This window comes from Lemur catta, chromosome 9 (assembly GCF_020740605.2).
Source record: "Lemur catta isolate mLemCat1 chromosome 9, mLemCat1.pri, whole genome shotgun sequence".
Lineage (NCBI taxonomy): Eukaryota > Metazoa > Chordata > Mammalia > Primates > Lemuridae > Lemur > Lemur catta.
The window spans coordinates 90442756-90464974 of record NC_059136.1 but is presented as its reverse complement, the minus strand read 5'-3'; the positions used below and the strand labels follow the sequence as shown (position 1 = coordinate 90464974).

Below are 22219 nucleotides of genomic sequence, written 5' to 3'. Positions count from 1 at the left end.
GAGGTGGCCCTGGGGTTTGAACCTAGAGAGCCTGATTCTAGAGCCCTTAGCCATTCTGCTAGGCATAACTTCATTCCACAAACATGGATTTTCTTAAAAGCAGATAAAAGAAAATTAACATTGATTTGTTATTTTCATACACTCTGAATTTCTTTTAAGAAATAATGAAAATCTTCCGAACCACAGTAGAATCCATTAAAAAAAACAAAAAAAAAAAAAAAGGAAAGAAAACCAATATAAATCACATAGTATAGTGACTGCTCCATAATAGGTACTTTGTAAATACTGCTTATTATTAGCTTAGGCAAATGGATACCTGTAATGTACATAGCATTGATTTTAGCAATTGAGAAGAAAATTAAACAGCATTCTTGTCACCTCATGTTTCTCACTTTTAAGAAAAAACTAAAAAGTCCTGTTATTTTACAAAATACTTTGCTCTATAGCATCTGTCCAAGATACTTTCTTTATTTGATTTGTTATTTTGAAATCTTACCTAACAGATGCCATAATTCTTATCTTGCCACCAGGTGGCAGCATGTTACGTAAGGAAGAATTTAAATGTTTGTTGATAAAATTTGTTTTCAGTATTTTGCCTTAGAACTGTTTGATCATAATAAAAATAGAATTCCACATCCCCCTGCCTGTATTCTCTCTCGTTGGTTGTGAAGGCCTGTTAGCACATTGTCCCTGGTATAGTGAGACCTGCCTCAGTCCTGCCCTGCATTCTCCTTGTCAGTTTGTGCAGAAAGTTTCTTTTTCCTCCATCCTTAACAGAGATTCTGCTTAGATTTTCCCAACTAAATAGTTCTAGTTCAGCAATAATAGGAACTATTTCCTCCTTTTCCTTGTATCTTTCATAGTACCTTGAGAAGTTCTGAATATGTGGTAGCAATTTAATAGATACCCTTGGGCAAATGTCAATGATTTGTAAGATATATATCAGCATGTGTATTTTTTCAGTGTTTATTTGATTTACAACACATTTACAGCTTTTTGTGGTTGTGTTTGTTTTAATTTGTGCTATAGAAGTTCCTAAAAATTTGCCTGAAGTTTAGGTATTTTCAGTACCATCCACATAACTGCTGCCAAAGGTTTGAAAGATTAGTGTCTGAGGTGGCAGGCAAGAGAATTAATGGCTAATGAAGAAAATGAAGGTAAAGGACTGAACAAGGCAATTAATCAAAGTGTGGCAAAAGGGACGTGCTCGTGGTAAAATGAAGAGTGAGGCAGGCTTCTGACACTGGAACGAACGGAGCATTTACCACATGGAAAAGCAAGAAGATCACCAAATTCATTTGGCTGCAAAGAAATCTATTTACACTTCATAATGGTGGGTCTGCCTAGACATTGCTTCACAATGCAAACAATGAAATCATTCGACATCAATTTCTTTTTTGTTTTGTTTTGAGATAAAGTCTTGCTCTTTTGCCTGGCCTAGAGTGCAGTGGCATCCTCACAGCTCACTGCAACCTCAAACTCCTGGGCCTGCTCGATCCTCCTGCCTCAGCCTCCCAAGTAGCTGGGACTACAGGCACGCACCACCATGCCCAGCTAATTTTTCTATTTTTTGTAGAGATGGGGTCTCACTCTTGCTCAGGTTGGTCTCAAACTGTTGGCTTCCAGCAGTCCTCCCACTTCAGCCTCCTAAAGTGCTAGGATTACAGGCATGAGCCACCACACGTGGACATAGCCACACACTTTGAAAACAGGTTTATTAATGTCTACATTTGTCATGTTGGGTGTCAGACTCTAAGGACTCATTAAAATTAGTCATTGATCACTAAGTAATATAAAATATTAATTTTTTGTTGTGAAGTATATAAAACAATCCATTTATATAGTATCCTTTATAATATGCTTAGAGGGGTGGAAAATAGTTTAGTGTCTTTAATGTATAATGAGAGGCTGGGTGACCAAGTAAATGTAGCATTGTCCAAACACTACTTCATGGAAATGACAGAAATTATAATGAAAAAATATAATCATTTGTTATATTTCAGCTGTAATGAAATTAATTGCATGCCTTTGGGATATAAAACACTATACATCTTAAGTCTGTCTGGTACAACCATGCTCAAAGGTGCTTAATAAAGTATTAAGTACTATTTAGGTAATAAAATTAGAGGTAACTTGTGAAATTTTATGCAGCGTAGCTTTCTTAAGCCAGTTTTTAAAGTGATTTGTTAACAGATTGGCAAAAGGGCAGTTTATTCACATAAATTGGCACATTTAATAATTTGCAATATAAAAGTGCCTGTTTATATGACGCTGTAATTCATTTATGGGACCTTGTAGTTCTATCTAGCGTTCTGGTGAAATGTGCACCTGAGGGTGTCCTATAAGGAATTCTGGCCTTGTGCATTTATCTATCTGTTGACTTCAGTATTTAGTTAGCCTGGTTTCTAAAGCCGTCACAGTAATTTACATGTTATTAGAAATAAAGTTAAGTTTTTCCTTATTTATAGGGATACCTTCAATTTTGAAGAGTGTGAATCAATTCATAGTTGGCTGAAAGCCAATTTTTTCTTCACTTTAACTCCAGCACACACATGAAAAGCGCACTCGAGTCCTAAGTGCCTTGTGAATCTGCAGTGATTAATTCTTCTTATTATTTTGCTGCAAATTCTCATGACCCTCTGTGATGATTCGATCAGCCACTTAGAGTTTATGCATATTCATATCTCTGTGCTCCTGCCGCAGACGTTCAGATCTCCTTCACTGACTGGTGTGTGCTTGGTGCAGTAATTGAGCTGCAGTAGATTGATTACTCTGGGGAGCTGTAAGGCCTTTAAAGGTGAAAACATATCAGTCCTGTTAATTAGGAAACAAAAGCTCTGATGGCAAGTTCAGCAGTCACATGTTTCCAGTGTAGAAAAGAGGAAAGGTATGATTTGTTCCTCTCCATGAATCCTGTTTACTTTTTAAAATATGAGTTAGGTCTGTATCAATGGTAGTGGAGAATAGCTTTCTTCTATGAATTCTCATAAGATGTTAATTGAAGATGGCCTTATATATAATATTAGTACTATTATCTGTGATCTGTCAAATCTAATAGTTTAGAACCTATAGGAGTTTGCGTATACCTTCTGTATCATTAATATTTATGTAAAATATCTTTATATTTTACATAGACATAGAATGCTTCTGGATAAATTTTGGTATTTATAGGCTTAATTTGGTCTACAGTATTCTAACACTAATTTTTGTCAATTTAGTAGTATACTATATGGAAAAAGGGTGAAACTTTAACATGGCAAAAATGTTGAACTGCCTTTTATCTATTTATTATAGGCATCCTTTGATTCTTTCTTTCTTAAACTATATATTAGGTAATACATTATCATGACAAAAAGGGCCCTATGTGGGACAGTGAACTCCAAAAGTAAGCTAGTTTTAACATTGAGGATTATGCAGTTTACATAGTTGACAAATGTTTCTTTTTTTTTCCATATGTTTATCTCCTATGCAGTTCTCACATTATGATATTCCCCCTCCCCCCATGGTCATGATTTTTTCTTTTGGGGTATAATTCACATACCATAAAATCCATCCTTTTAAAGTATGCAATTTGGTAGTGTTTGGTTTATTCACAAAGTTGTGCAACCATCAACACTGTCTAATTCTAGAATATTTTCATCACCCCAAAACCTCATACTCATTAGCAATCACTCCCCATTTTCCCCTCCCCTTAGCCCCCGGCAACCAATAATCTACTTTGTCTCTATGGATTTGTCTATTCTGGACATTTCATATAAATGGAGTTGTGCCGTATGTGCCTTTTGTGTCTGCCTTCTTGCATTCCTTCACTTAGCATAATGTTTTCAAGATTCATCCACATTGTAGCATTGTGAATCAGTACTTCATTCCTTTTTATGGCTGAATAATATTCTATTAATCAGTATCCCAAATTTTGGTTTCCATTCATTGATAAACATTTGTATTGTTTGCACTTTCTGGCTATTTTGCATAATACTGCTAATAATATTGATGAACATTCACATACATCCTTGCCTTATTCTTGATCATTCATGGGGGGGAAGCCTTCAGTCTTCACCAGTGATTATGATGTTAGGGTTTTTCTTAGATGTTGTTCTTAAATCAGGTTGGGGAAGTTCCCTTCTATTTCTAGTTTGTTGAGTGTTTTTATCATGAAATGTTGGATTTTGTCAAATGCTTTTTCTGCATTTATTGAGATGATCGTGCACGTGGTGGGTTTTGTTCTTTATTAATGTGATGTATTATATCAGCTGATTTTCATATGTTGAATGTTAAGATAATCTATAGAGCTTTTATGTAATGTTCTTTTTCTGCCATAGTTTTAAATAATATGAACCAATTTCTCTATATTTCAGGCATTTATAAATACAGCAAAAGAAATTTATGAAAAAATCCAAGAGGGAGTCTTTGACATTAATAATGAGGTATATACATATAAATATTATTGGCTAATACTAATTTAGAGTTGACTTTTTAATTATTATTTGGATTCATGATTTTATATTTTTTTAAATTCCTAAAATGGAGCCATGATAATCAGTTAACACATTAGTTTATAATCATCTAATGGAAAACTTGGTATATGTAGTATAGTAGTTAAATATTTATGTTCTAGTAGAGCATCTCTTTATGAAAATGGATAAAAGTAAGTGGCCCTATCCATTTATTGCAAGCAATGCAAAAAATAGAAATCCCCCAAAGAGAAAAGAAAGTCCACTTTTATCCACACGTCCATATGGTGCCATCTACTTTAGGGAATAGTGTTCTAGTGAGGAAATGCTTGTGCTACGTACTGATGCAAGATGCTCTTCTGTTTGGTTTAAAAAAGGGAAATACTCAGTTTGGAAATTACAGTATAGCACAGCATGTTTTCAGGAGGCTAAATTAACATATATAATTGGCAGTTGGCACTGGTTTTTTGTAAAGTTTCTTTGAGCCTGTTTTGGTCAGCATGATGAGGATAAAATGTAAAAGCTTTAGAGAATATAATTCAGAGTGTTCACCAGAGCCCATCATTTAACCTAAATCCCCAGTCTATATTTATTCTTATTTATTTCAAAATGTTTATTGGGGACATAGCATATTATTTACTTTTACATAAGTATTTTTGACATTCTGTATTAAGATTTCTGGCTTTGAAGAGAAAAGCCCTGGTTTCTCCCTCAGTTGCAGTTAGAAAAGCATGGTGTTAGGAAGCCACTGTGGATATGTCTCTTGGCCTATACATACATGAGGCTTTCTGTTATTCATCTCAGTAGTCTTGCTAAAACAAATAGTTTGCGTAAGGTTTCCAAAAAGTACTTGATTTTCTCATTTCTTTTAATTTGGAGTAATGTAGTTTCTAAATCCTGTCTTCTAGGCTTATATGGCAGTACTTTCTGAGTTAATTTAAAGGTGACACCATTCAAAGACTAATGCCATATAAATTGAAGAGTAATTGGGTCTCTATTTAAAAGGGCACGTTCATTGTTTCTGTCTGATTTCATATAGTAGCTGACTGCTTTACTGTGCCTTGTGCAGCCTGGATTGTAATGTGCTGTCAGGAGCCAACAGGCCGTGCTATTTATTTGGCCCAATGCCAAGTCTGACTCCTTGATTCCTCAAGAAGTTGCTACCAGCCCAGAGGGGGCAAAACCAATGAGCCATAGGGCATGCTTTTTATTAAAGAGGAGTCAAAAGAGCGAAAAGAAACCACATCAGCTGCTGTCAATACTGAGCTAGTGCCAGAAACCCCAAGGCTACTACTGTTGCAGAACAACTGCCAAGCACTATAAATCTGAGATTTACTGTGACGTAAAGTTTCCTTAAGAGCTTAATTTCTGAAGCTACTGTATTACTTTTCTCAAAGTGTTGTATTTTTAGGTAAAATCCACTTGAGGGAGTGAGGGTTAAGACATAAGTGTGAGTTTGATGAATGAAAGAACTGCTCTGTGTGTGGGTTCTTGGCAAGCTGCCATGTCTTTGGGGATCATAGAAATTATTGATGACACAGAACACTCATATGCCCTTAGCCTGTACAGCTGATTCAACATGGAACAGAAATGCTGTCTAGAGAAAAGATTTTACGTTGTGTAAGAGCAGCATGGGCTTTGGGTATTTTTATCTTTTAAAGATTACTTGTGATAGTTGTTTTAAACAATTTCTCTGTTATGAGAATTCCCTGAAAAGCAGCATTATCCAATTTCTGTTTACCCAATATGTGGTATCATAAAGAATTATTTTCAGAAACATTTCCACAGTGTTGTTTTTAAAAGGAAGGAACATCCCCTAAGAGATATTGTTGCTAAAATCTACTCAATATGTTTTTCTCAGCTGTTTGGTAAAATTGTATCATTAAGACTTAAATGAATTTTTTAAAAATCTAATTAAACTGTACTGTCTGGTTGGGTCGGTTATATTTATTATTCTGTCCTCTTTTATTCCAGGCAAATGGCATTAAAATTGGCCCTCAGCATGCTGCTACTAATGCAACACATGCAGGCAATCAGGGAGGACAGCAGGCCGGGGGAGGCTGCTGTTGAGTCTGTTTTTACTCTCTAGCTGCCCGAATGGGGCCTACTCACTCACTCCTTCACCCTCTCTCCTCCTGCTCAGCTGAGACATGAAACTATTTGAAATGGCTTTATGTCACGGAAGACTTTAATCCTTTAAATTCTTGTATAACTTTGAATAAATGGTTAATGTTCACTTAAAAGACAGATTTTGGAGATTGTATTCATATCTATTTGCATTTGATTTCTAGGTCAATGGATGTGATTATTTTTGTTAAATGTTGTCTTGTGCCCTTAACTACGAGCTGAATTGTATTAAACACTACAAAGTCATCTTGAGTATTTTAAATCAGTCCGTGTAGTTAGGTTTCCCAGCACCTGTGGTTACCTAATGTTTAATATGATAGAACTGTCCTCAAAAAGTTTGTCAATTTTCAAGGCCATAAGGAAAAGCAGAAGGACTCTTTTGATTTTGTATTTATCATTTACTTTCTGTATATATAGTTTAATAACCTGCTTGGGTGTAATTTGCCAAGCTTGAATTCTTTAATGCATTTGCATAAATTCTATACTGTTTAGAGCTTAAAGCTACAGAAGCATTGTTAGAAATTGCTTGGACACTAAATTTTAAACTTTTTGACATTGTTAACAAGCATGTTCATCTTTTCTTGTCACTAGTCCAAGAACAATATGCTTAATGTACATTACTAAAGGCTTTGTATGTATTAACCTGTTTTAATGCCAAAAGTTTGCTATTTGTCCACAATTTCTTTAAGGCCTCTTCAGAAAAGGATTGTTTGCCTTAATGAATACTGTTGGGAAAAAACACAGTATAATGAGTGAAAAGGGCAGAAGCAAGAAATTCCTACATCTTAGCGACTCCAAGAAGAATGAGTATCCACATGTAGATGGCCCATTATGAGGACTTTAATCTTTCCTTAAACACAATAATGTTTTCTTTTCTTTTATTCACATGATTTCTAAGTATATTTTTCATGCAGGACAGTTTTTCAACCTTGATGTACAGTGACTGTGTAAAATTTTTCTTTCAGTGGCAACCTCTATAATCTTTAAAATATGGTAAGCATCTTGTATGTTTTGAAGGGGATATGAGAATAAATCTACCAGATGGAAAATCCTGTTAAAAAGTAGAAAAGCTTTAGTAATTTTACTCAGTGTGGTGGTTTTATCCTTTTTTTCTTTCTCTCCCTTGGTCTATAATGAAATTGTTATAGCAGTGCAAAATAAAATCCTATGTATAAAAGTGTTCTTTTTTTTATTATGACCACTTCTCTTTTTAATGTATTTTTTAGTCCATTTATAGCTTTCACATGTATTTAAGCATGTTTTTTAAAAGGGTCAGAATGTTTAACGCTTACCCTTTTTAAAAATTTTGCTAAAATGTGATAAAACTCTTTCACTGTATTGAAATTCTTTTTGTTGTCGATGATGTAAGCAAGTAATGTCTGCTCATCAAATACAACAAAACATTCGTGCTGGTAAGAAAGCATGAAACTATGAAACTAAGTACTTTCAGTTCACTCACTGACTTCAGCTTTCTGCAGGTCTTTCTGGAAGATTCAACAATACTCTGTCAAAGTTTTGGCATTACTCTTACGGGAAGTCGCCAAATGCTGTCATAGTTTTGTTTTAACTAGTTCCGTGAGGGCAGAGATACAGGTGAGAGGAACATCTATTTTCATGACTATTTGTATTACAAACTTGTTTTCCTTCCAGTGGTCATATTAGATTTACTGGTCTTACCACTCTCTTTACTGATGAGTAGAAAACGTTAAGACAACCTGGACAGGTTCTTCTCTACACTATACCAAGCAGAGAAAGATTCTTTGGATATTGTTATTTTAAAACTTCTATTAACTTTTCTGGGAGTTTAATGTGTTCCTTTCCGTGCTGTCTCCCCTAATTCTTTGACAGATTGAGTATAAGAAGGGAAATTAATGGTAAAAACAAAACAAACAGAACCAGCACATATATTTCAATACCCTAAGAAAAGAGCCCTCAAATACACCTCCTACCACAGCAATCTTAATGTCCCTCCATATGGGGCAGCAGGGGCAGCTGGTGGACTTCTCTGTAGTTCGTTACCACATTCTCTACAAATCTCATCTGCCATTAAGGAATATATATTATGAATCCTTAATGTAAATTGACAAAGCAATGTTACTGTCTGTGATTTCCACTCTTTGCTTTTTTTATTAACCCTGTCACAAATAATGTAATATTGGAACCTGCAATTGAATATTTAATACTGCTAATTGAATTTTTTGATTTTTGATCAGTTTTCTATAGCATCTATGAACGTGTTCTAACAGCTACAAAATCAATCACTGAAAAAATAAATACAATTTATGTCTCAACATATAACATTCCAAAATTGTGATCTTCATAAAGACATTGTTACCTAAATTTAGGACAATTGAATGGAGAGACAATTTTTTAAAGAGTTGGCATATAATTAGATACACAACCTAAACAGTACATGGGAGCTGAACCGGATCTTCATATACACTTTATTTTTAAGGCTATTTTAAATAGCCTTAAACAGGAAAATGGTCTTTATTTATCTGCTGATAGTCAAAAGGATAGGGATCTAAATGGTAACAAAATGTATCTAATCACTCAGAAAAAATGATTTATAAGTCTGCCTTTGGAACACATTAAATATTCTCTCGTAGGTAGTGAAGCCCCATCTCAGTTCAGTCCTCAGGTTGGTGGTGTGGGGTTCAACTCTACGAGCTAAAAAAAAAAAAAGTACAAAAAGGTAAAGCTGTTTCATAATAAACAAGAATGGACTGTACAAGTAGACAAACCAACATATCTACCTGTGTTTCTTAGAGTGGAGATGTGCTTTGGTGTTCAAATTAAATTAGAGCCCAACCCCAGAGTAGATCATCTCATATTCCATTGGTTTATACGAGATAATATTACTTTCTTGTTTGACATCATGATAGAAAACTTTAAAGTGCCAGTGTATGTATTAGTATTAATTAGTTTTACAAAATCATGAGGCCAATTCTTAAAAACTGAAGGACACAGGGCCAAAAACCTGATAGAAAAATAGGGAAAGAATGAGTAGTCAACTCACACAAAAAGATAAAATGTCCCTAAAATGTATTTTAAAAATCCAAACATAATGTGAGATGATGGATATGTTAATTTGCTTCACTGTAGTAACCTTTTTATTGTCTTTATGTATTCCATAACATCATGTTGTGTACATAAATATACACAATAAAATTTATTTTTAAAAATTCAAACAGAGAAATGCAGATTGAAACTGAGATGCCATTTCTCACCTATGAAACTGGAAGAGATGTAGCAGTTTAACACCGCATTCTGTTGGTGAGGCACCCTCACGCATTGTTGGTAAAAGTGCAGACTAGAACTTACCCTTCTGAAGGGAACTTGACAGTCCCTAATTAAATTACATAAACACTGTTGTATGTAGCAATCCCACTTCCAGGAATATACCCTGGTGACAGTCTCCAACAGTGCAAAAGCTCATATGCACAAAGTTACTCTTTGCAACCTTGACTAGTTGCAAAATATTGGAAATTACCTAAATGTACATTAGGAGAGAGATTCAATAAACAATGTAGATCCACACAGTGGAGTCCTAAATAGCTGTAAAAAAAAGTATGGAAAAGATCTCTATAAACAAACTGATCTTGTGATTTCTAGGACACATAGTTAAGTGAGAAAAGCAAAGTGCAAGAATGGCTACAGTTTACTTCATATGATAAAGAAGGCAGTATAAGAAGATACACATTTATCTGCTCATCTGTGCAAAAGAAACACAGGAAGAATAAAACAAACTATTGCCTACACAGACTGGGTAGGTTCAGGGTAGGAGAATGGGAATGGGGTAGCTGGGATAAGCGGAGATGACACTTCTTCCAGTATACATCTTTGTATAGCTCTGACTCTGAACTATGGTAATGTTTTACATACTCCAAACATGATTAAAATCAACCATGATGGGTGAGAACTACTGAAGTACAAACTAATGAACAAACCTACCTTCACTACAAATGAGTAACATTCCCACACTGAAGGGGGTAGGGAAGAAAACCAACATACATAACTTCAGAAAATATTACTATATACTGTAAGGCTAAAGACAAAAAGAACTATACACAAATACTGTAATTAGCAAAGGGGTATGAGCAATTCTGAGACTGCCTTTGAATATAATAAAAGCAGACAAGTATATATAATGTGGAAAGTGAGCAAAGGTTTTATTATTAAGAAAAGTATTGCAAGTAAGTTAAAAGAGACTAGAATGGATCCTGTGATATTAGATTGGAATTGGGGATACTGTGAATCCATGAATTTTATATGTACGGTTGCATTGTGGGTACACATACATATATTTTCCAGCTTTGTTCACTGAGAAGTCCCAGCAGCAGTGAGCACACCTACTGTCCAGGTATTGGTTTCTAAATACCATTCTGTAATAAAAGGGAATGAGAACTCCTTGAGAAATGCTGGGCCAAGGAAATTAGGAAATAAGCCTGGAACATTCTTGTGATGCCAAGGAAAAGTGAGGAAGTGTTCATAAATAATGGGGGAGAGGGGAGCATGTCAAAGAATGCAGTAGCCAACTTCTTATGGCCAAATCTGGGACAGTTACGAGAAACTAATACTAGTGATGGGTTGTAAACCATGGAATGAGATCAATATCCATGAGTTTACATCATTAATAAATGGTTGAGTAAGTGACAGGAAGGTGCAGCTCTTTCTTACATTAGAATACCAGTTAATAAATATAAAAGGTATGATGTAAACAGAAAACCAACAATTCAGTCATTGTTCAAGGCAAGAATCAATGCTAAAAACAGTGGGCAAAAGCATGAGAAACAGGCCGGGCGCGGTGGCTCACGCCTGTAATCCTAGCACTCTGGGAGGCCGAGGCAGGCGGATCATTTGAGCTCAGGAGTTCGAGACCAGCCTGAGCAAGAGCGAGACTCCGTCTCTACTAAAAATAGAAAGAAATTAACCAGACAACTAAAAATATATATATAGAAAAAATTAGCGGGGCATGGTGGTGCATGCCTGTAGTTTCAACTACTCGGGAGGCTGAGGCAGTAGGATCGCTTGAGCCCAGGAGTGTGAGGTTGCTGTGAGCTAGGCTGATGCCACGGCACTCTAGCCCGGGCAACAGAGTGAGACTCTGTCTCAAAAAAAAAAAAAAAAACATGAGAAGCAGGGTATGTACGTAGTCTCGGAGTATCTCCCCACAAGGTCTACAAAAGGAGAAATTCTAACCTGACAGTGGAGAAACTTGGCAGACACTGTGGCATCATTGAGCCATCAGCAAGATGTGAGTGAGGTTGGCATGCACCTCCTGATGGGATGCAACGAGGACAGCACGATGCTGCAGTGTTTCCAAAAATGTATAAATTCTACCTCATCATTGGGAAACCTCAAACCCAAATTGAGCAGTGTTCTGCAAAGTGGTCAATACTCGTCACATCAAAGTCGTGAAAGGTAAAGAATGAGAACTGTCACAAATTGAAGGAGGTAAGGAGGCAGCTAAATGCAATGTGGGATGCTGGATCAGATCATAGACCCGTTAGTGGGGAAACCTGGTGAAATATGAATAGGGTCTGTAAGTTAGTATTACAGTATTTTAATAAATGTTCATTTCCTGGTTTTGATCATTGTTGCTATGGTTATGTGAGAGGGTAACATTGAGGGGAGGTGGGTGACAAATACATGGAAACTGCCTCTTTTAAACCTCTCTGTAAGTCTAAAATTATTTTGAATAATAAGTTTAAAAATGAAGCCTAATTTTTCCTTCTACCAATGCTAATTTCTTCCTTCACAATTGTCCATCTTCATATAGTGCCTTCATAGTTAGCTAAATGAATATACTCTCAAAGCAAGTATTCTTTCTCAAATTCTTTGTAAAATGTACTAGGACAAAAGTGCCTCTCCTCAGTGGGCTTGGAGGCCAATGTTTATTTTCATGAATGTTAAAACATATGGACTTTCTGAGGAATTGTATTATTCTATTTTAAGAATGTGATTGGCCCGCCATCTGTGAGTTCCACATCAATGAATTCAGCCAACTTTGGATCAAAAATATTTGAAAAAAAATGCATGGTTGCATCTATACTGAACATATACAGTTTTTTTGTTATTTCCTAAACAATACAGTATAACTATATAGCATTACATTGTCCTAGGTATTACAAATAATCTACAGGTAGTTTAAGCTATATAAGAGGATGTGCATAGGTTATATGCAAATGCTATGCCATTTTATATCAGGGACTTGAACATCTGTGGATTTGGTATCCTTGGAGTCCTGGAAGCAATCCCCCACAGATTCTGAGGGATAACTGTATATTAGTAATAAGAATCTTACAGATTTGTCTTATCCTGTGTGTCAGTTTTTTGTTGCTGCTGTTATAAATCACCACAAATGTGACTTAAAACAACATAAATTTATTATGTTACAGTCCTGGAGGTCAGAAGTCTCACGAAACTGAAATCAAGGTGTCAGCAAGGCTGTATTTGTTTCTGGAGGTTTGGGAGGATAATCCGTGTTCTTGTTTTCTAGCCTTTAAAGGTGGTCTGAATACCTTGGCTTGTGGCCCCTTCCTCCATTTTCAGCCCATCAAATGGCCAGTTGAGTCCTTTTATACTACATCACTTCACTCTGACACTCTCTTCTCCCTCCCTTTTCCACTTTTAAGGACCTTTGTGATTACTTTTGGCCCACCTAGATAATCCAGAATAATCTCTCCATCTCAAAGTCAGCTGATAAGCAAACTTAATTTTTTCTACAGCTTTAATTCCCCTTTGCCATGTAACATATTGACAGGTTCGTGGGATTGGGGCATGGATATCTTTGGGAGCCATTAGCCTGCCTACCATATATACCCAGTTTCTTATTAATCATATTTTTAGAGGAAAAACATAATCGTGTTAGCACCTGCTAAGAATACACAAGGTGCTTTCTGCCCACACCATGGTAGCTTTTGATTTGATCAGTGAAATTCAGTTACTCTCAAAGAGATTGTACAGCTATGTGTGTATGTAATGTAGATTAGTGTAAACTTTTTAATATTTAGAGCCTGTTCAATGAAAGATTCTTCTATGCTCCTGTGATGCCCTTTAAAAAAAATGTAGCAGCTCATAGCTTGTATCATGGCGACTGTGTGTGCGCACTAGATTGTGAACTCTGTAGAGGGGAAAAAACATCCATCTTTGATCCCTAGCACCTAGCATAATGCTTTGCACATAGTAGGCTTTTAGTTTCTGTTGAATTTACTTATTTTTGAGTATTAATTATCATCTTGAACTCTTTGGAGACCAGCCTTTGAAATCTCCCAGATTCCCCCAGCAGCGTCTCATGTGGCGGGAGCAGGACGCAGCCCGGGCTCTGGCAACCAGGAGCCCGAAGGCTAGAGCTCATTCTCTCCGGGCTAGGAGGGGCCCCCAAAGATGGCACAGAAGGGAATATCCTGTTTGTGGGAAGGTTGAGAGGGGTGGGAGACAAGAAAAGGGTAAGAAGGAAAAGAAAACTCCCGTGACTGGTGGCAGCAGGAGGACCAGCAGCCGCGTGAACAAAAAGCCAAAACTGACAGCGGGAAGGAGGCAGACTGCAGGCCTACCGTGGGGAGCCGTAGCTGCCCTTGAAGGGGGCGTGTGTAGGGGAATGCAGGAGGGACACAGATGATGGTCTGCGTCTCCATAGCTCTTGAAAATGTGGTGACCACCTGCAAACCCCAATACAAACATCCCAGCGCAGCACAATCTAGGGAATCGATTCCTGTATTCCTCTCGGAAGAAAAAATATATATACTCAATGGTTTGATTAACGTTTTTAAGTGAGTAAATAACATGTTTTTGTTTAAGAAAGTTGTGCACAGAAAATATTTGATAGACCCCCCCTCCAGTTGATTATTTCAGCTACTTGCTACTCAGGACTTTGCTACCTGTGATGTATTTGCCTAAGTTAAAAACTAAATGATTCCTCAAGAAATAATTTTTTTAAATGCCTCTATTTCTGAAGGCTAAGCAAATGTACTGAGTAAGCAGCAGTTGTCTATTGGAACGCAGTTTGGCATTCCAAGCATCACAGCCTCCAAGATTTCCTGGCCCCTCCTGGAGCACCCAGCACAGGTCTACCATGCTTGTTTCCAACACATCCTGCGGAATCCGCCCCGATTCTAACTCCTCGTAAGCACAAACACTGCTCATTCCATTAGGTTCTAGTGCTGTCAGCTCTCATAAAAGAAAAACTAGATGGGAGGTCTTCAAAACCTTCACAGAAGTGGTTTTCAAGGTTTAAAAAAAATACAGGTAAAACTTTCTTCAACTAGAAGCTTACCTGGATCTCCAATTTGTAAAACAAATAAATGCCAGACTAGTCTTCCAGCTTTTGCATCTCCACGGAGGAGTGGAAGCCAACATCTCCAGGAGTTCAAGGCCAGCCTGGGCAACATAGTGAGATCTTGTCTCTGCAAAAATTAAAATTAAAAAATTAGCCAGGGATGGTGGCATGCCTCTGTGGTCGTAGTTACTCAAGAGGTTGAGGAGGGAGGATTGCTTGAGCCCAGTAGTTCAAGGCTGCAGTGTGCTAGGATCCTGTCAGTGCACTCCAGACCATGTCTCAGAAAAAAAAGAACCGTAAAGAATGAATATAAAGACATATTTGAAACACCTCATTGACAAAGGAGTGGGATTCAGAATGTGTATATTTTTAAATTCTCACTAGCAAATGTGCAACACAAATGAACAGTGACAGAAAAAGGAAAATCCACATAGCCAATAAATACATGAAAGAGGTGTTCAACCTCAATAGTGATGAGAGAAATGCACATTTAAAGCTCACAATGAGATGGTAATAATCCATGGGTCGGCAAAAACCTAAAAGTCTGACAATATCAAATGTTCAAATGTTGGCAAGGTCGTGAAGCAAAGGAAATTCTCATATCCTATTGGAAGGACCGCAAGTCGGTGCAACCACTTTGGAAAACAGCCCTGCCATTCCCTCTCTCAGGACAGGCCCTAGAGAAGTCCATCCACACATGCACCAGGATCCTTCTAGCAGAATATTCAGTGTCATATGTAACAGCCCCAAACTGGAAACAACCCTGATGTCCATCAGCGGAAGGAATGAACTATGGGATGGTCACATAGTGGGATAACATACAGCAGTGAGTTGAACTGCAGCCACTCAGCAACATGAATTTTGCTGGTGAAAAAATAATACAGAAAAGAGTAATGCAGTATCATTCCATTAACTCTAAAGTAAGGAAATTATTATCACAAAAGTCAGGATATCAGTTACCTCTGTCAGGTTAGGGGGACACACAGGGCCTTCCTTGGTAGTAGCAGTGTTCTATTGCATGACCTGAATAACAGTGACACGGATATTTGCTTTATATTTCTTTAAACTGTGCCCTAGGTGTTTTATGCACTTTCCTATAAATAAGATTTTGTCTCCATTCAGCAAACAAAATTGCTGCCTCATGTGTTGCCCTCAAAACCAAAATGCACGAAGTTTGCCTTTTATGCGTCTTGTTATGAATTGAATTGTGTCTACCACAAAGAGGATACATTGAAATCCTAACCACCCAGCAGCTGAGAATCTGCTGGTACTTGGAAATAGGATCACTGTTGAGGTCATTAGTTAAGATGAGGTCATGCTGGAGTAGGGTGGCCCCAATTCAGTCTGGTGCCCTTATGAGAAGATGACAACGTGAAGACAGAAACCCACGGGGAGAACGCCACGTGAGCCCAAGGCACAGGCCAGTTACTTAGCCATGGGCCCAGGAATGCCATAGATTGCTGGGAACTGGCCAGAAGTTCGGATGAGGCAAGGCAAGATTTCCCTGTAAGTTTCAGAGGGAGCGTGGCCCTGTCGATACCCTGACGTTGGGCTTCTGGCCTCCAGAACGGTAAAAGAGTAAATTTCTTGTGTTTTAAAGCCACCCAGATGCATTTTGTTCCAGCAGCCCTAGGAAACTAATACACCCCTCATATCCTAGGAACCAAGACGTTTTCCGAGAGTTGCTTATGTACCTTCAGTGAAAGGCACGTGAAAGCCATGGGTTTATGGAATGCTGAGAGCTGCCTCACTGCTCGGCACATGTAGAGCTCATCCTGACTGAAGTGAAGTTAATCTCTAGAATGTTATTTTTGCATCTTTCAGCCTCACAATAATTTGATCTACACACTAAGATGCTATTCAGAATATCAAATATTAGCATGTAAGAAATTTCATAGAAAATCATAGGTACAACCCATAGGACTTTCTTAATATAACATTAAAGATGCAATTTTTAATGTTACTTATGCCCAGAATTCAGTTTAAAATTGAAGTAGGTGTCTGTTGTACACCAATGTGATCTTATGACAATGAAAATGGAGAAATGACACAAATTCCAGACAGGATTTCTTTTCCTTCCTGTTGTGGCAATAAGCAAGTAAGAATGAGTGGTGAAGCGGGCGCACACTGACCAAGAGGTGTTGTGTTTTGTGTGTGTGAGATCCTGAAGTCATTTGTGATCATTTGAATATTGCTAACAAGGTACAGAGCATCGATGACAAGACTGAAGATGACTTGCTGGAGGGTGAGGTAATCACCTGGGAGAGGGCCGCTGCCGTCTTATATTTGACAATTAAATTTGCATTAAAATAGCCACATTACAGTCCCCAGGAGATGCTGCTGCCGCACAGAATTCACATTTACTGGAACGTGGAAAGTGACCAGGACATCAGTCCTCCGCTGCCTCTTTGCCTGTGTGTCTGTGGGTGAGTTGGGAGCTGCCCGGGTGCAAGTTATCCATGCTTCATTTGATACCTTTCCCTCAAGCATCCGTGATTTATGTCAAAAGCACTGGTGTTCAGCATCCTCTTTGCAATTAGTATTATCAAAGCATTTATTAAGGACTGCAATCAGAAGATAGTTCTGTCAGGGGCCATACTCAAAAAGTTATTTATTCCTAGGATCCACCCTCTGGACACTTATATCTAAAAGGCTCATGAGTCTATGTCAGGAGAACAGCCGCTACAAGATGGGTGAAGTGTTTATGCAGGTGATATGCATTTTAAGGCTGAACAGCAGGTACTATTATACAATACAGTAGTATGTGGCTAGGGCTGCCATGACAAAGTACCACAGGCTGGGTGGCTTAAACAACAGAAATGTCTTGTCTCACACATCTGGAGGTTAGAAGACCAAGATCAAGGCGTCAGCAGGATTGGTTCCGTCTAAGGCCTCTCTCTGTGGCTGATAGACGGCTGTTCTGTCTCTGCGTCTCTGCACATCGTCTTCCCTTTGTGTGTCTCTATATTCAAATGTCCCCTTCTGAAAAGGACACCAGTTATATTGCATTAGTGCCCACCCTGATGACCTCATTTTCACTTGACCGCACTGTCAAGACCCTGTCTCCAGATACAGTCACATTCTCAGGTTCTGGGGTTTAGGAGTTCAGTACGTGAGTTTTCGTGGCGGAGCAGTGCACAGTTCAGCCCATGACAAATGTGGTTATGGACTAGGGGGGTTGGAGAGTAAGAAAGGGAAGCCCTCAGTTCTTCCATCAGCCCAGGAAGTCTTTGTGCTGGAGCTGAGACTTGCTGAACCTGCATAGGACATCAGCGGGCTGGGCATGAAGAGATTTTAAAGAATACGTCATGTTCCTTGTTTTCCTCTGTGTCCACTGAGTCTAGAGAAAAGCTCGGCACATGGAATAATCCCTTTCCTAATTCCGAATGCCTCACTACTTGATCCGGGCTCATTAGATAAGCTGAGCCCTCTGCCACTGCAGCCCGTGTGATGTCACGGGGCTGGCATGCATGTGTCGCCTGGTCTGAGGCCACAAGTCCTCCTACCAGGCAGTTGCTGATCTGCACGAGCAGACCACGTGCCTTGGCACTGAAGGCTCCTGATTCTTCTTGTCTTTCCATTGCTTTCTCAGTCTGAATGCTTTGTTCCTGTTTTTTGGGTTTTTTGTTTGTTTGTTTGTTTGTTTTTGAGATGGAGTCTTGTTCTGTTGCCCTGGCTAGAGTGCAGTGGTGTTGTCACAGCTCACTGCAACCTCCTACTCCTGGGCTCCAGCAATCCTCCTGCCTCAGCCTCCCAAATAGCTGGGACTACAGGTAAGTGCCACCACACCTAGCTAAGTTTTCTATTTTTTGTAGAGACGGGTCTCCCTCTTGCTCAGGCTGGTCTCAGACTCCTGAGCTTAAGTGATCCTCCCACCTCAGCCTCCCAGAGTGCTAGGATTACAGGCGTGAGCCACCACATCCCGCCTTTTTCCTTTCTTTTTTTAACAAAAGTGAAATTCACATCACATAAATTTAACCATTTTAAAGTGGACAGTTCAGTGGCATTTAGTACATTCGCAGTGTGTACAGCCACCACCTCTACCTAGTTTCAAAATTTTTCATCACCCCCACAGGAAACCCAATTCCAGCAGTTACTCCCCATTTCCCCCTCTGCCCAGCCCCAAATTCTGTCTCTGTGGATCTACCTATTCCAGATATTTCATATGAATGGACTCACAGGATGTGGGACCTTTGTGTCTGGCTTCTTTCATTTTGCATAACGTTTTCAAGGCTCCTCCGCACTGTAGCCTGCGTGAGTGCTTCATTCCTTTTTATGAGTGGATTGTGTACCATCACACATTCGGCAAGTTCCCACCTTTTGGCTGTTGTGACCAGTGCTGCTGTAAACACACACGTCTGTGTATCAATCTGATTATTGGATAATACTTGTCACCAGGCTAGTTCTGATTTCTCTAAATTGAAATAACAAAAATAGGCTGGGCACAGTGACTCATGCCTGTAATCCCAGCACTTTTGGGGACCAGGGTCGGGGGATCACTTGCGGGCAGGAGTTCAAGACTAGGAGTACAAGACTGGGCAACATAGTGAGACCTTGTTCTCTACAAAAAATAAAAATTAGCTGGGCATGGTGTCGTGTGCCTGTAGTCCCAGCTACTCAGGAGGCTGAGGTGGGAGGATCATCTGAGCCCAGGAGTTGGAGGTTGCAGTGAGCTATGATGACACCACTGCACTCTAACCTGGGCGACAGAGCAAGACCCTGTCTAGAAAGAAAGAAAAAGAAAGAAGAAGGAAGGAAGGAAGGAAGGAAGGAAGGAAGGAAGGAAGGAAGGAAGGAAGGAAGGAAGGAAGGAAGGAGCAAAAACATTTCTTCAATATTTTATTTTAAAATTGATTAAAGTTATATGTGCACATAGTCTTTAAAAACTATAACGGTTATAATAATAATAATAAAACCCTTGTCCTGTCCCCAGCTCACAAGTCACTCCCCAGCATTCTCAGCCATGGTTTTTGTTTTGGTTTGGTTTGTTTTTTTGTTGTTGTTTTGGTTTGAGAAAGGGTCTCTCTGGGTTGCCTGGGCTGGAGTGCCGTGGCATCATCGTAGCTCACTGAAACCTCCAACTCCTGGGTTCAAGCAATCCTCCTGCCTCAGCCTCCCAAGCAGCTATGACTTGTACAGGCACATGCCACCACGCCAAGCTGATCTTTCTTTCTTTTTCTTTTTTTTTCTTTCTGTAGAGATGGGGTCTCACTGTATTGCTCAGATTGATCTTGAACTCCTGGCCTCAAGCTATCCTTCCACCTCAGCCTTCCAAAGTGCAAGGTTTGCAGGCGTGAGCCACCGCACCCGGCCTCAGCCCTGTTTCTTACCGGCTTCTTTCTCAGTGCTGAGCATCCCCCGTCTGAAGCCAGTGATGCCGGGACTCAGCGTCCAGCTCCGGTGGGAACAGGGTGGATTTCTGGCTGTGCAGTGTCGAGAGGGGACACGCAGCCCAGCCCCCCATCCAGCTCAGCTTCCCTGGTGACTGCCACTCTGTTCACCGACATTTCACTCTGTGAAGTCAAATATTTGTTGGCATTTCTTATACACTGCTGTCTCTTCACCCTGGTGTATTTGTCCATTTTGTTCCTATCGTGGCATTTATTCAGAGGTCTTGGGAAGGAGATAAATGCATGTGTTCCACCTTGTTTAACTGGAAATCTAGTAAATTTGTTTTTTTAACAATACTTTGTCTTCCCTTTAACTTATTAAAAAGCAACATGTTTGCTGCAGAAAACATAAAGATAAACAAAGGGAGAACAAGTTTAAACTACTCTCCAAGTTTGGGTTTCCTACCAAGCCAAGGCTGAGGTGATTTGGGTGCGAGTAGTTTTGCAGGGAGGTGATCCCAGAGAGCACAGTGAGGATGTGCAGAAATGAGACAGGGCCAGGAAAAGAGAGAGCCAGCGAAGGCGCTTTTGTGGCTGTAAAAGTTATTGCTATAGGTTCCTGGGGCTCATTCTACGGGGACCCCTCGGAGACACTGGGAAGGACACACCCAGCAAAGGACACCTTCTGTCCTCTGTACGGGGGGCACCCGCAACGTCAGCTCCCTGGCACTCCGGTCTGTGCTGTACACCAGCCAGAGATGCCCTTAGGCAGAGAGACTAGGAAACTCTCGGCCTGAAATGCAGGTGGTGACGTGAGGGGGGGCCAGGGCACTAACAACATCTGCTCAAGAAACCTAGAATCCCATCACCCAGAGAAAACAGCTCAGCATCTTGCTGTATTTCTTTCTGGCTTCTTTCTATGATTATGTATACGTATATTCTTCCACCAAAATGGGATCGCACTGCACACATTGCTTTTATTCACTTATGATGTTATATAAAATCTTCCCATGTTCTTACCTGAACTTTTCAGTTGTAATGATTAGGAGTGTGAGTCAGAAGCTCAATTGCCTCTTTCAAATACTGGCTCTACCACTTACTAGCAAGGGGTTGAACACCCTCGATCAGCTTCCTACGCTATAAAATGGAAGTAATGATCGCCCTGTTGGGAGGCTGAAATGAATTTTTGCCTGTCAAGTTCTTAGAAATCTGCTTGGCACGTTGTAAGTACTCGATAAATGTTAGCTGTTATTCTACAGCATTTTGATGTCTGTATAGTATTTCATTGTGTGTTTATTTAATCATCTCTTCCTATGAACTAGGATTCTAAATAATTTAGACAAAATAATCAACACTCAGTTAACATCTTTAGAGCTAAGTCTTTGGGCACATCAACTATTTCTTCAGAATACATTCTTGGAAATGGAATTACTGGCTTATAAAGTATAGATGTTGTTAAAGATTTTACATCTGTATAATCTCCCCTCAGAAATGTGCCAATTTATACTCCAGCCAGACTTTGAGAGTGTTGCATTCCCTAAACTCTGTTACCAATAGAGGGAATGATTATTTGAAAAATTGTTTTTGGCAACTTGATGAGCCCATCTTTTGTTTCAATATCATTAGTTAAGAAGTAAGAAGTTCATCCCACCAGGATCAGTGGTTCATGCCTGTAATCCCAGCACTTTGGGAGGCTGAGGTGGGACGATCAGCTTCAGGCCAGGAGTTCAAGACCAGCCTGAGCAATGGAATGGGACTCTTGCTATTAAAAAAAAGAAGAAGAAATTCAACATTTCCTTACTACATTTAAATGCTTTAATTTCAGGCTAAATTTTTATATGCATATTTGGACCTGTTTCTGAAATTTTTATTGTGTCATAAATTTCTATATTTGTATGCTAGCACCACCTCTTGAGATCCTCAAATTTCTAGTGGGATTTTTAAAACTTGTGTTAAATGTATAGTTTAATTTGGGGAAAAACTGATATTGTTATAATAGTAAGTATTCCCATCCAGGAACAAGATATGCC

General features: G+C 39.0%; 1 protein-coding gene across 1 annotated transcript in view; it reads left to right on the top strand.

Moving 5' to 3' along the window:
* RAB2A (RAB2A, member RAS oncogene family) overlaps positions 1–7755 on the top strand; it is an 87788-nt gene extending 80033 nt beyond the window's left edge. Inside the window, exons 7-8 of the mRNA XM_045560967.1 lie at positions 4356–4424; positions 6426–7755. Coding sequence (XP_045416923.1) covers positions 4356–4424; positions 6426–6521 — 165 coding nt within the window. The 3' untranslated portion in view covers positions 6522–7755. The remainder of the gene's footprint in view (positions 1–4355; positions 4425–6425) is intronic.
* Positions 7756–22219: the final 14464 nt, after the last annotated feature.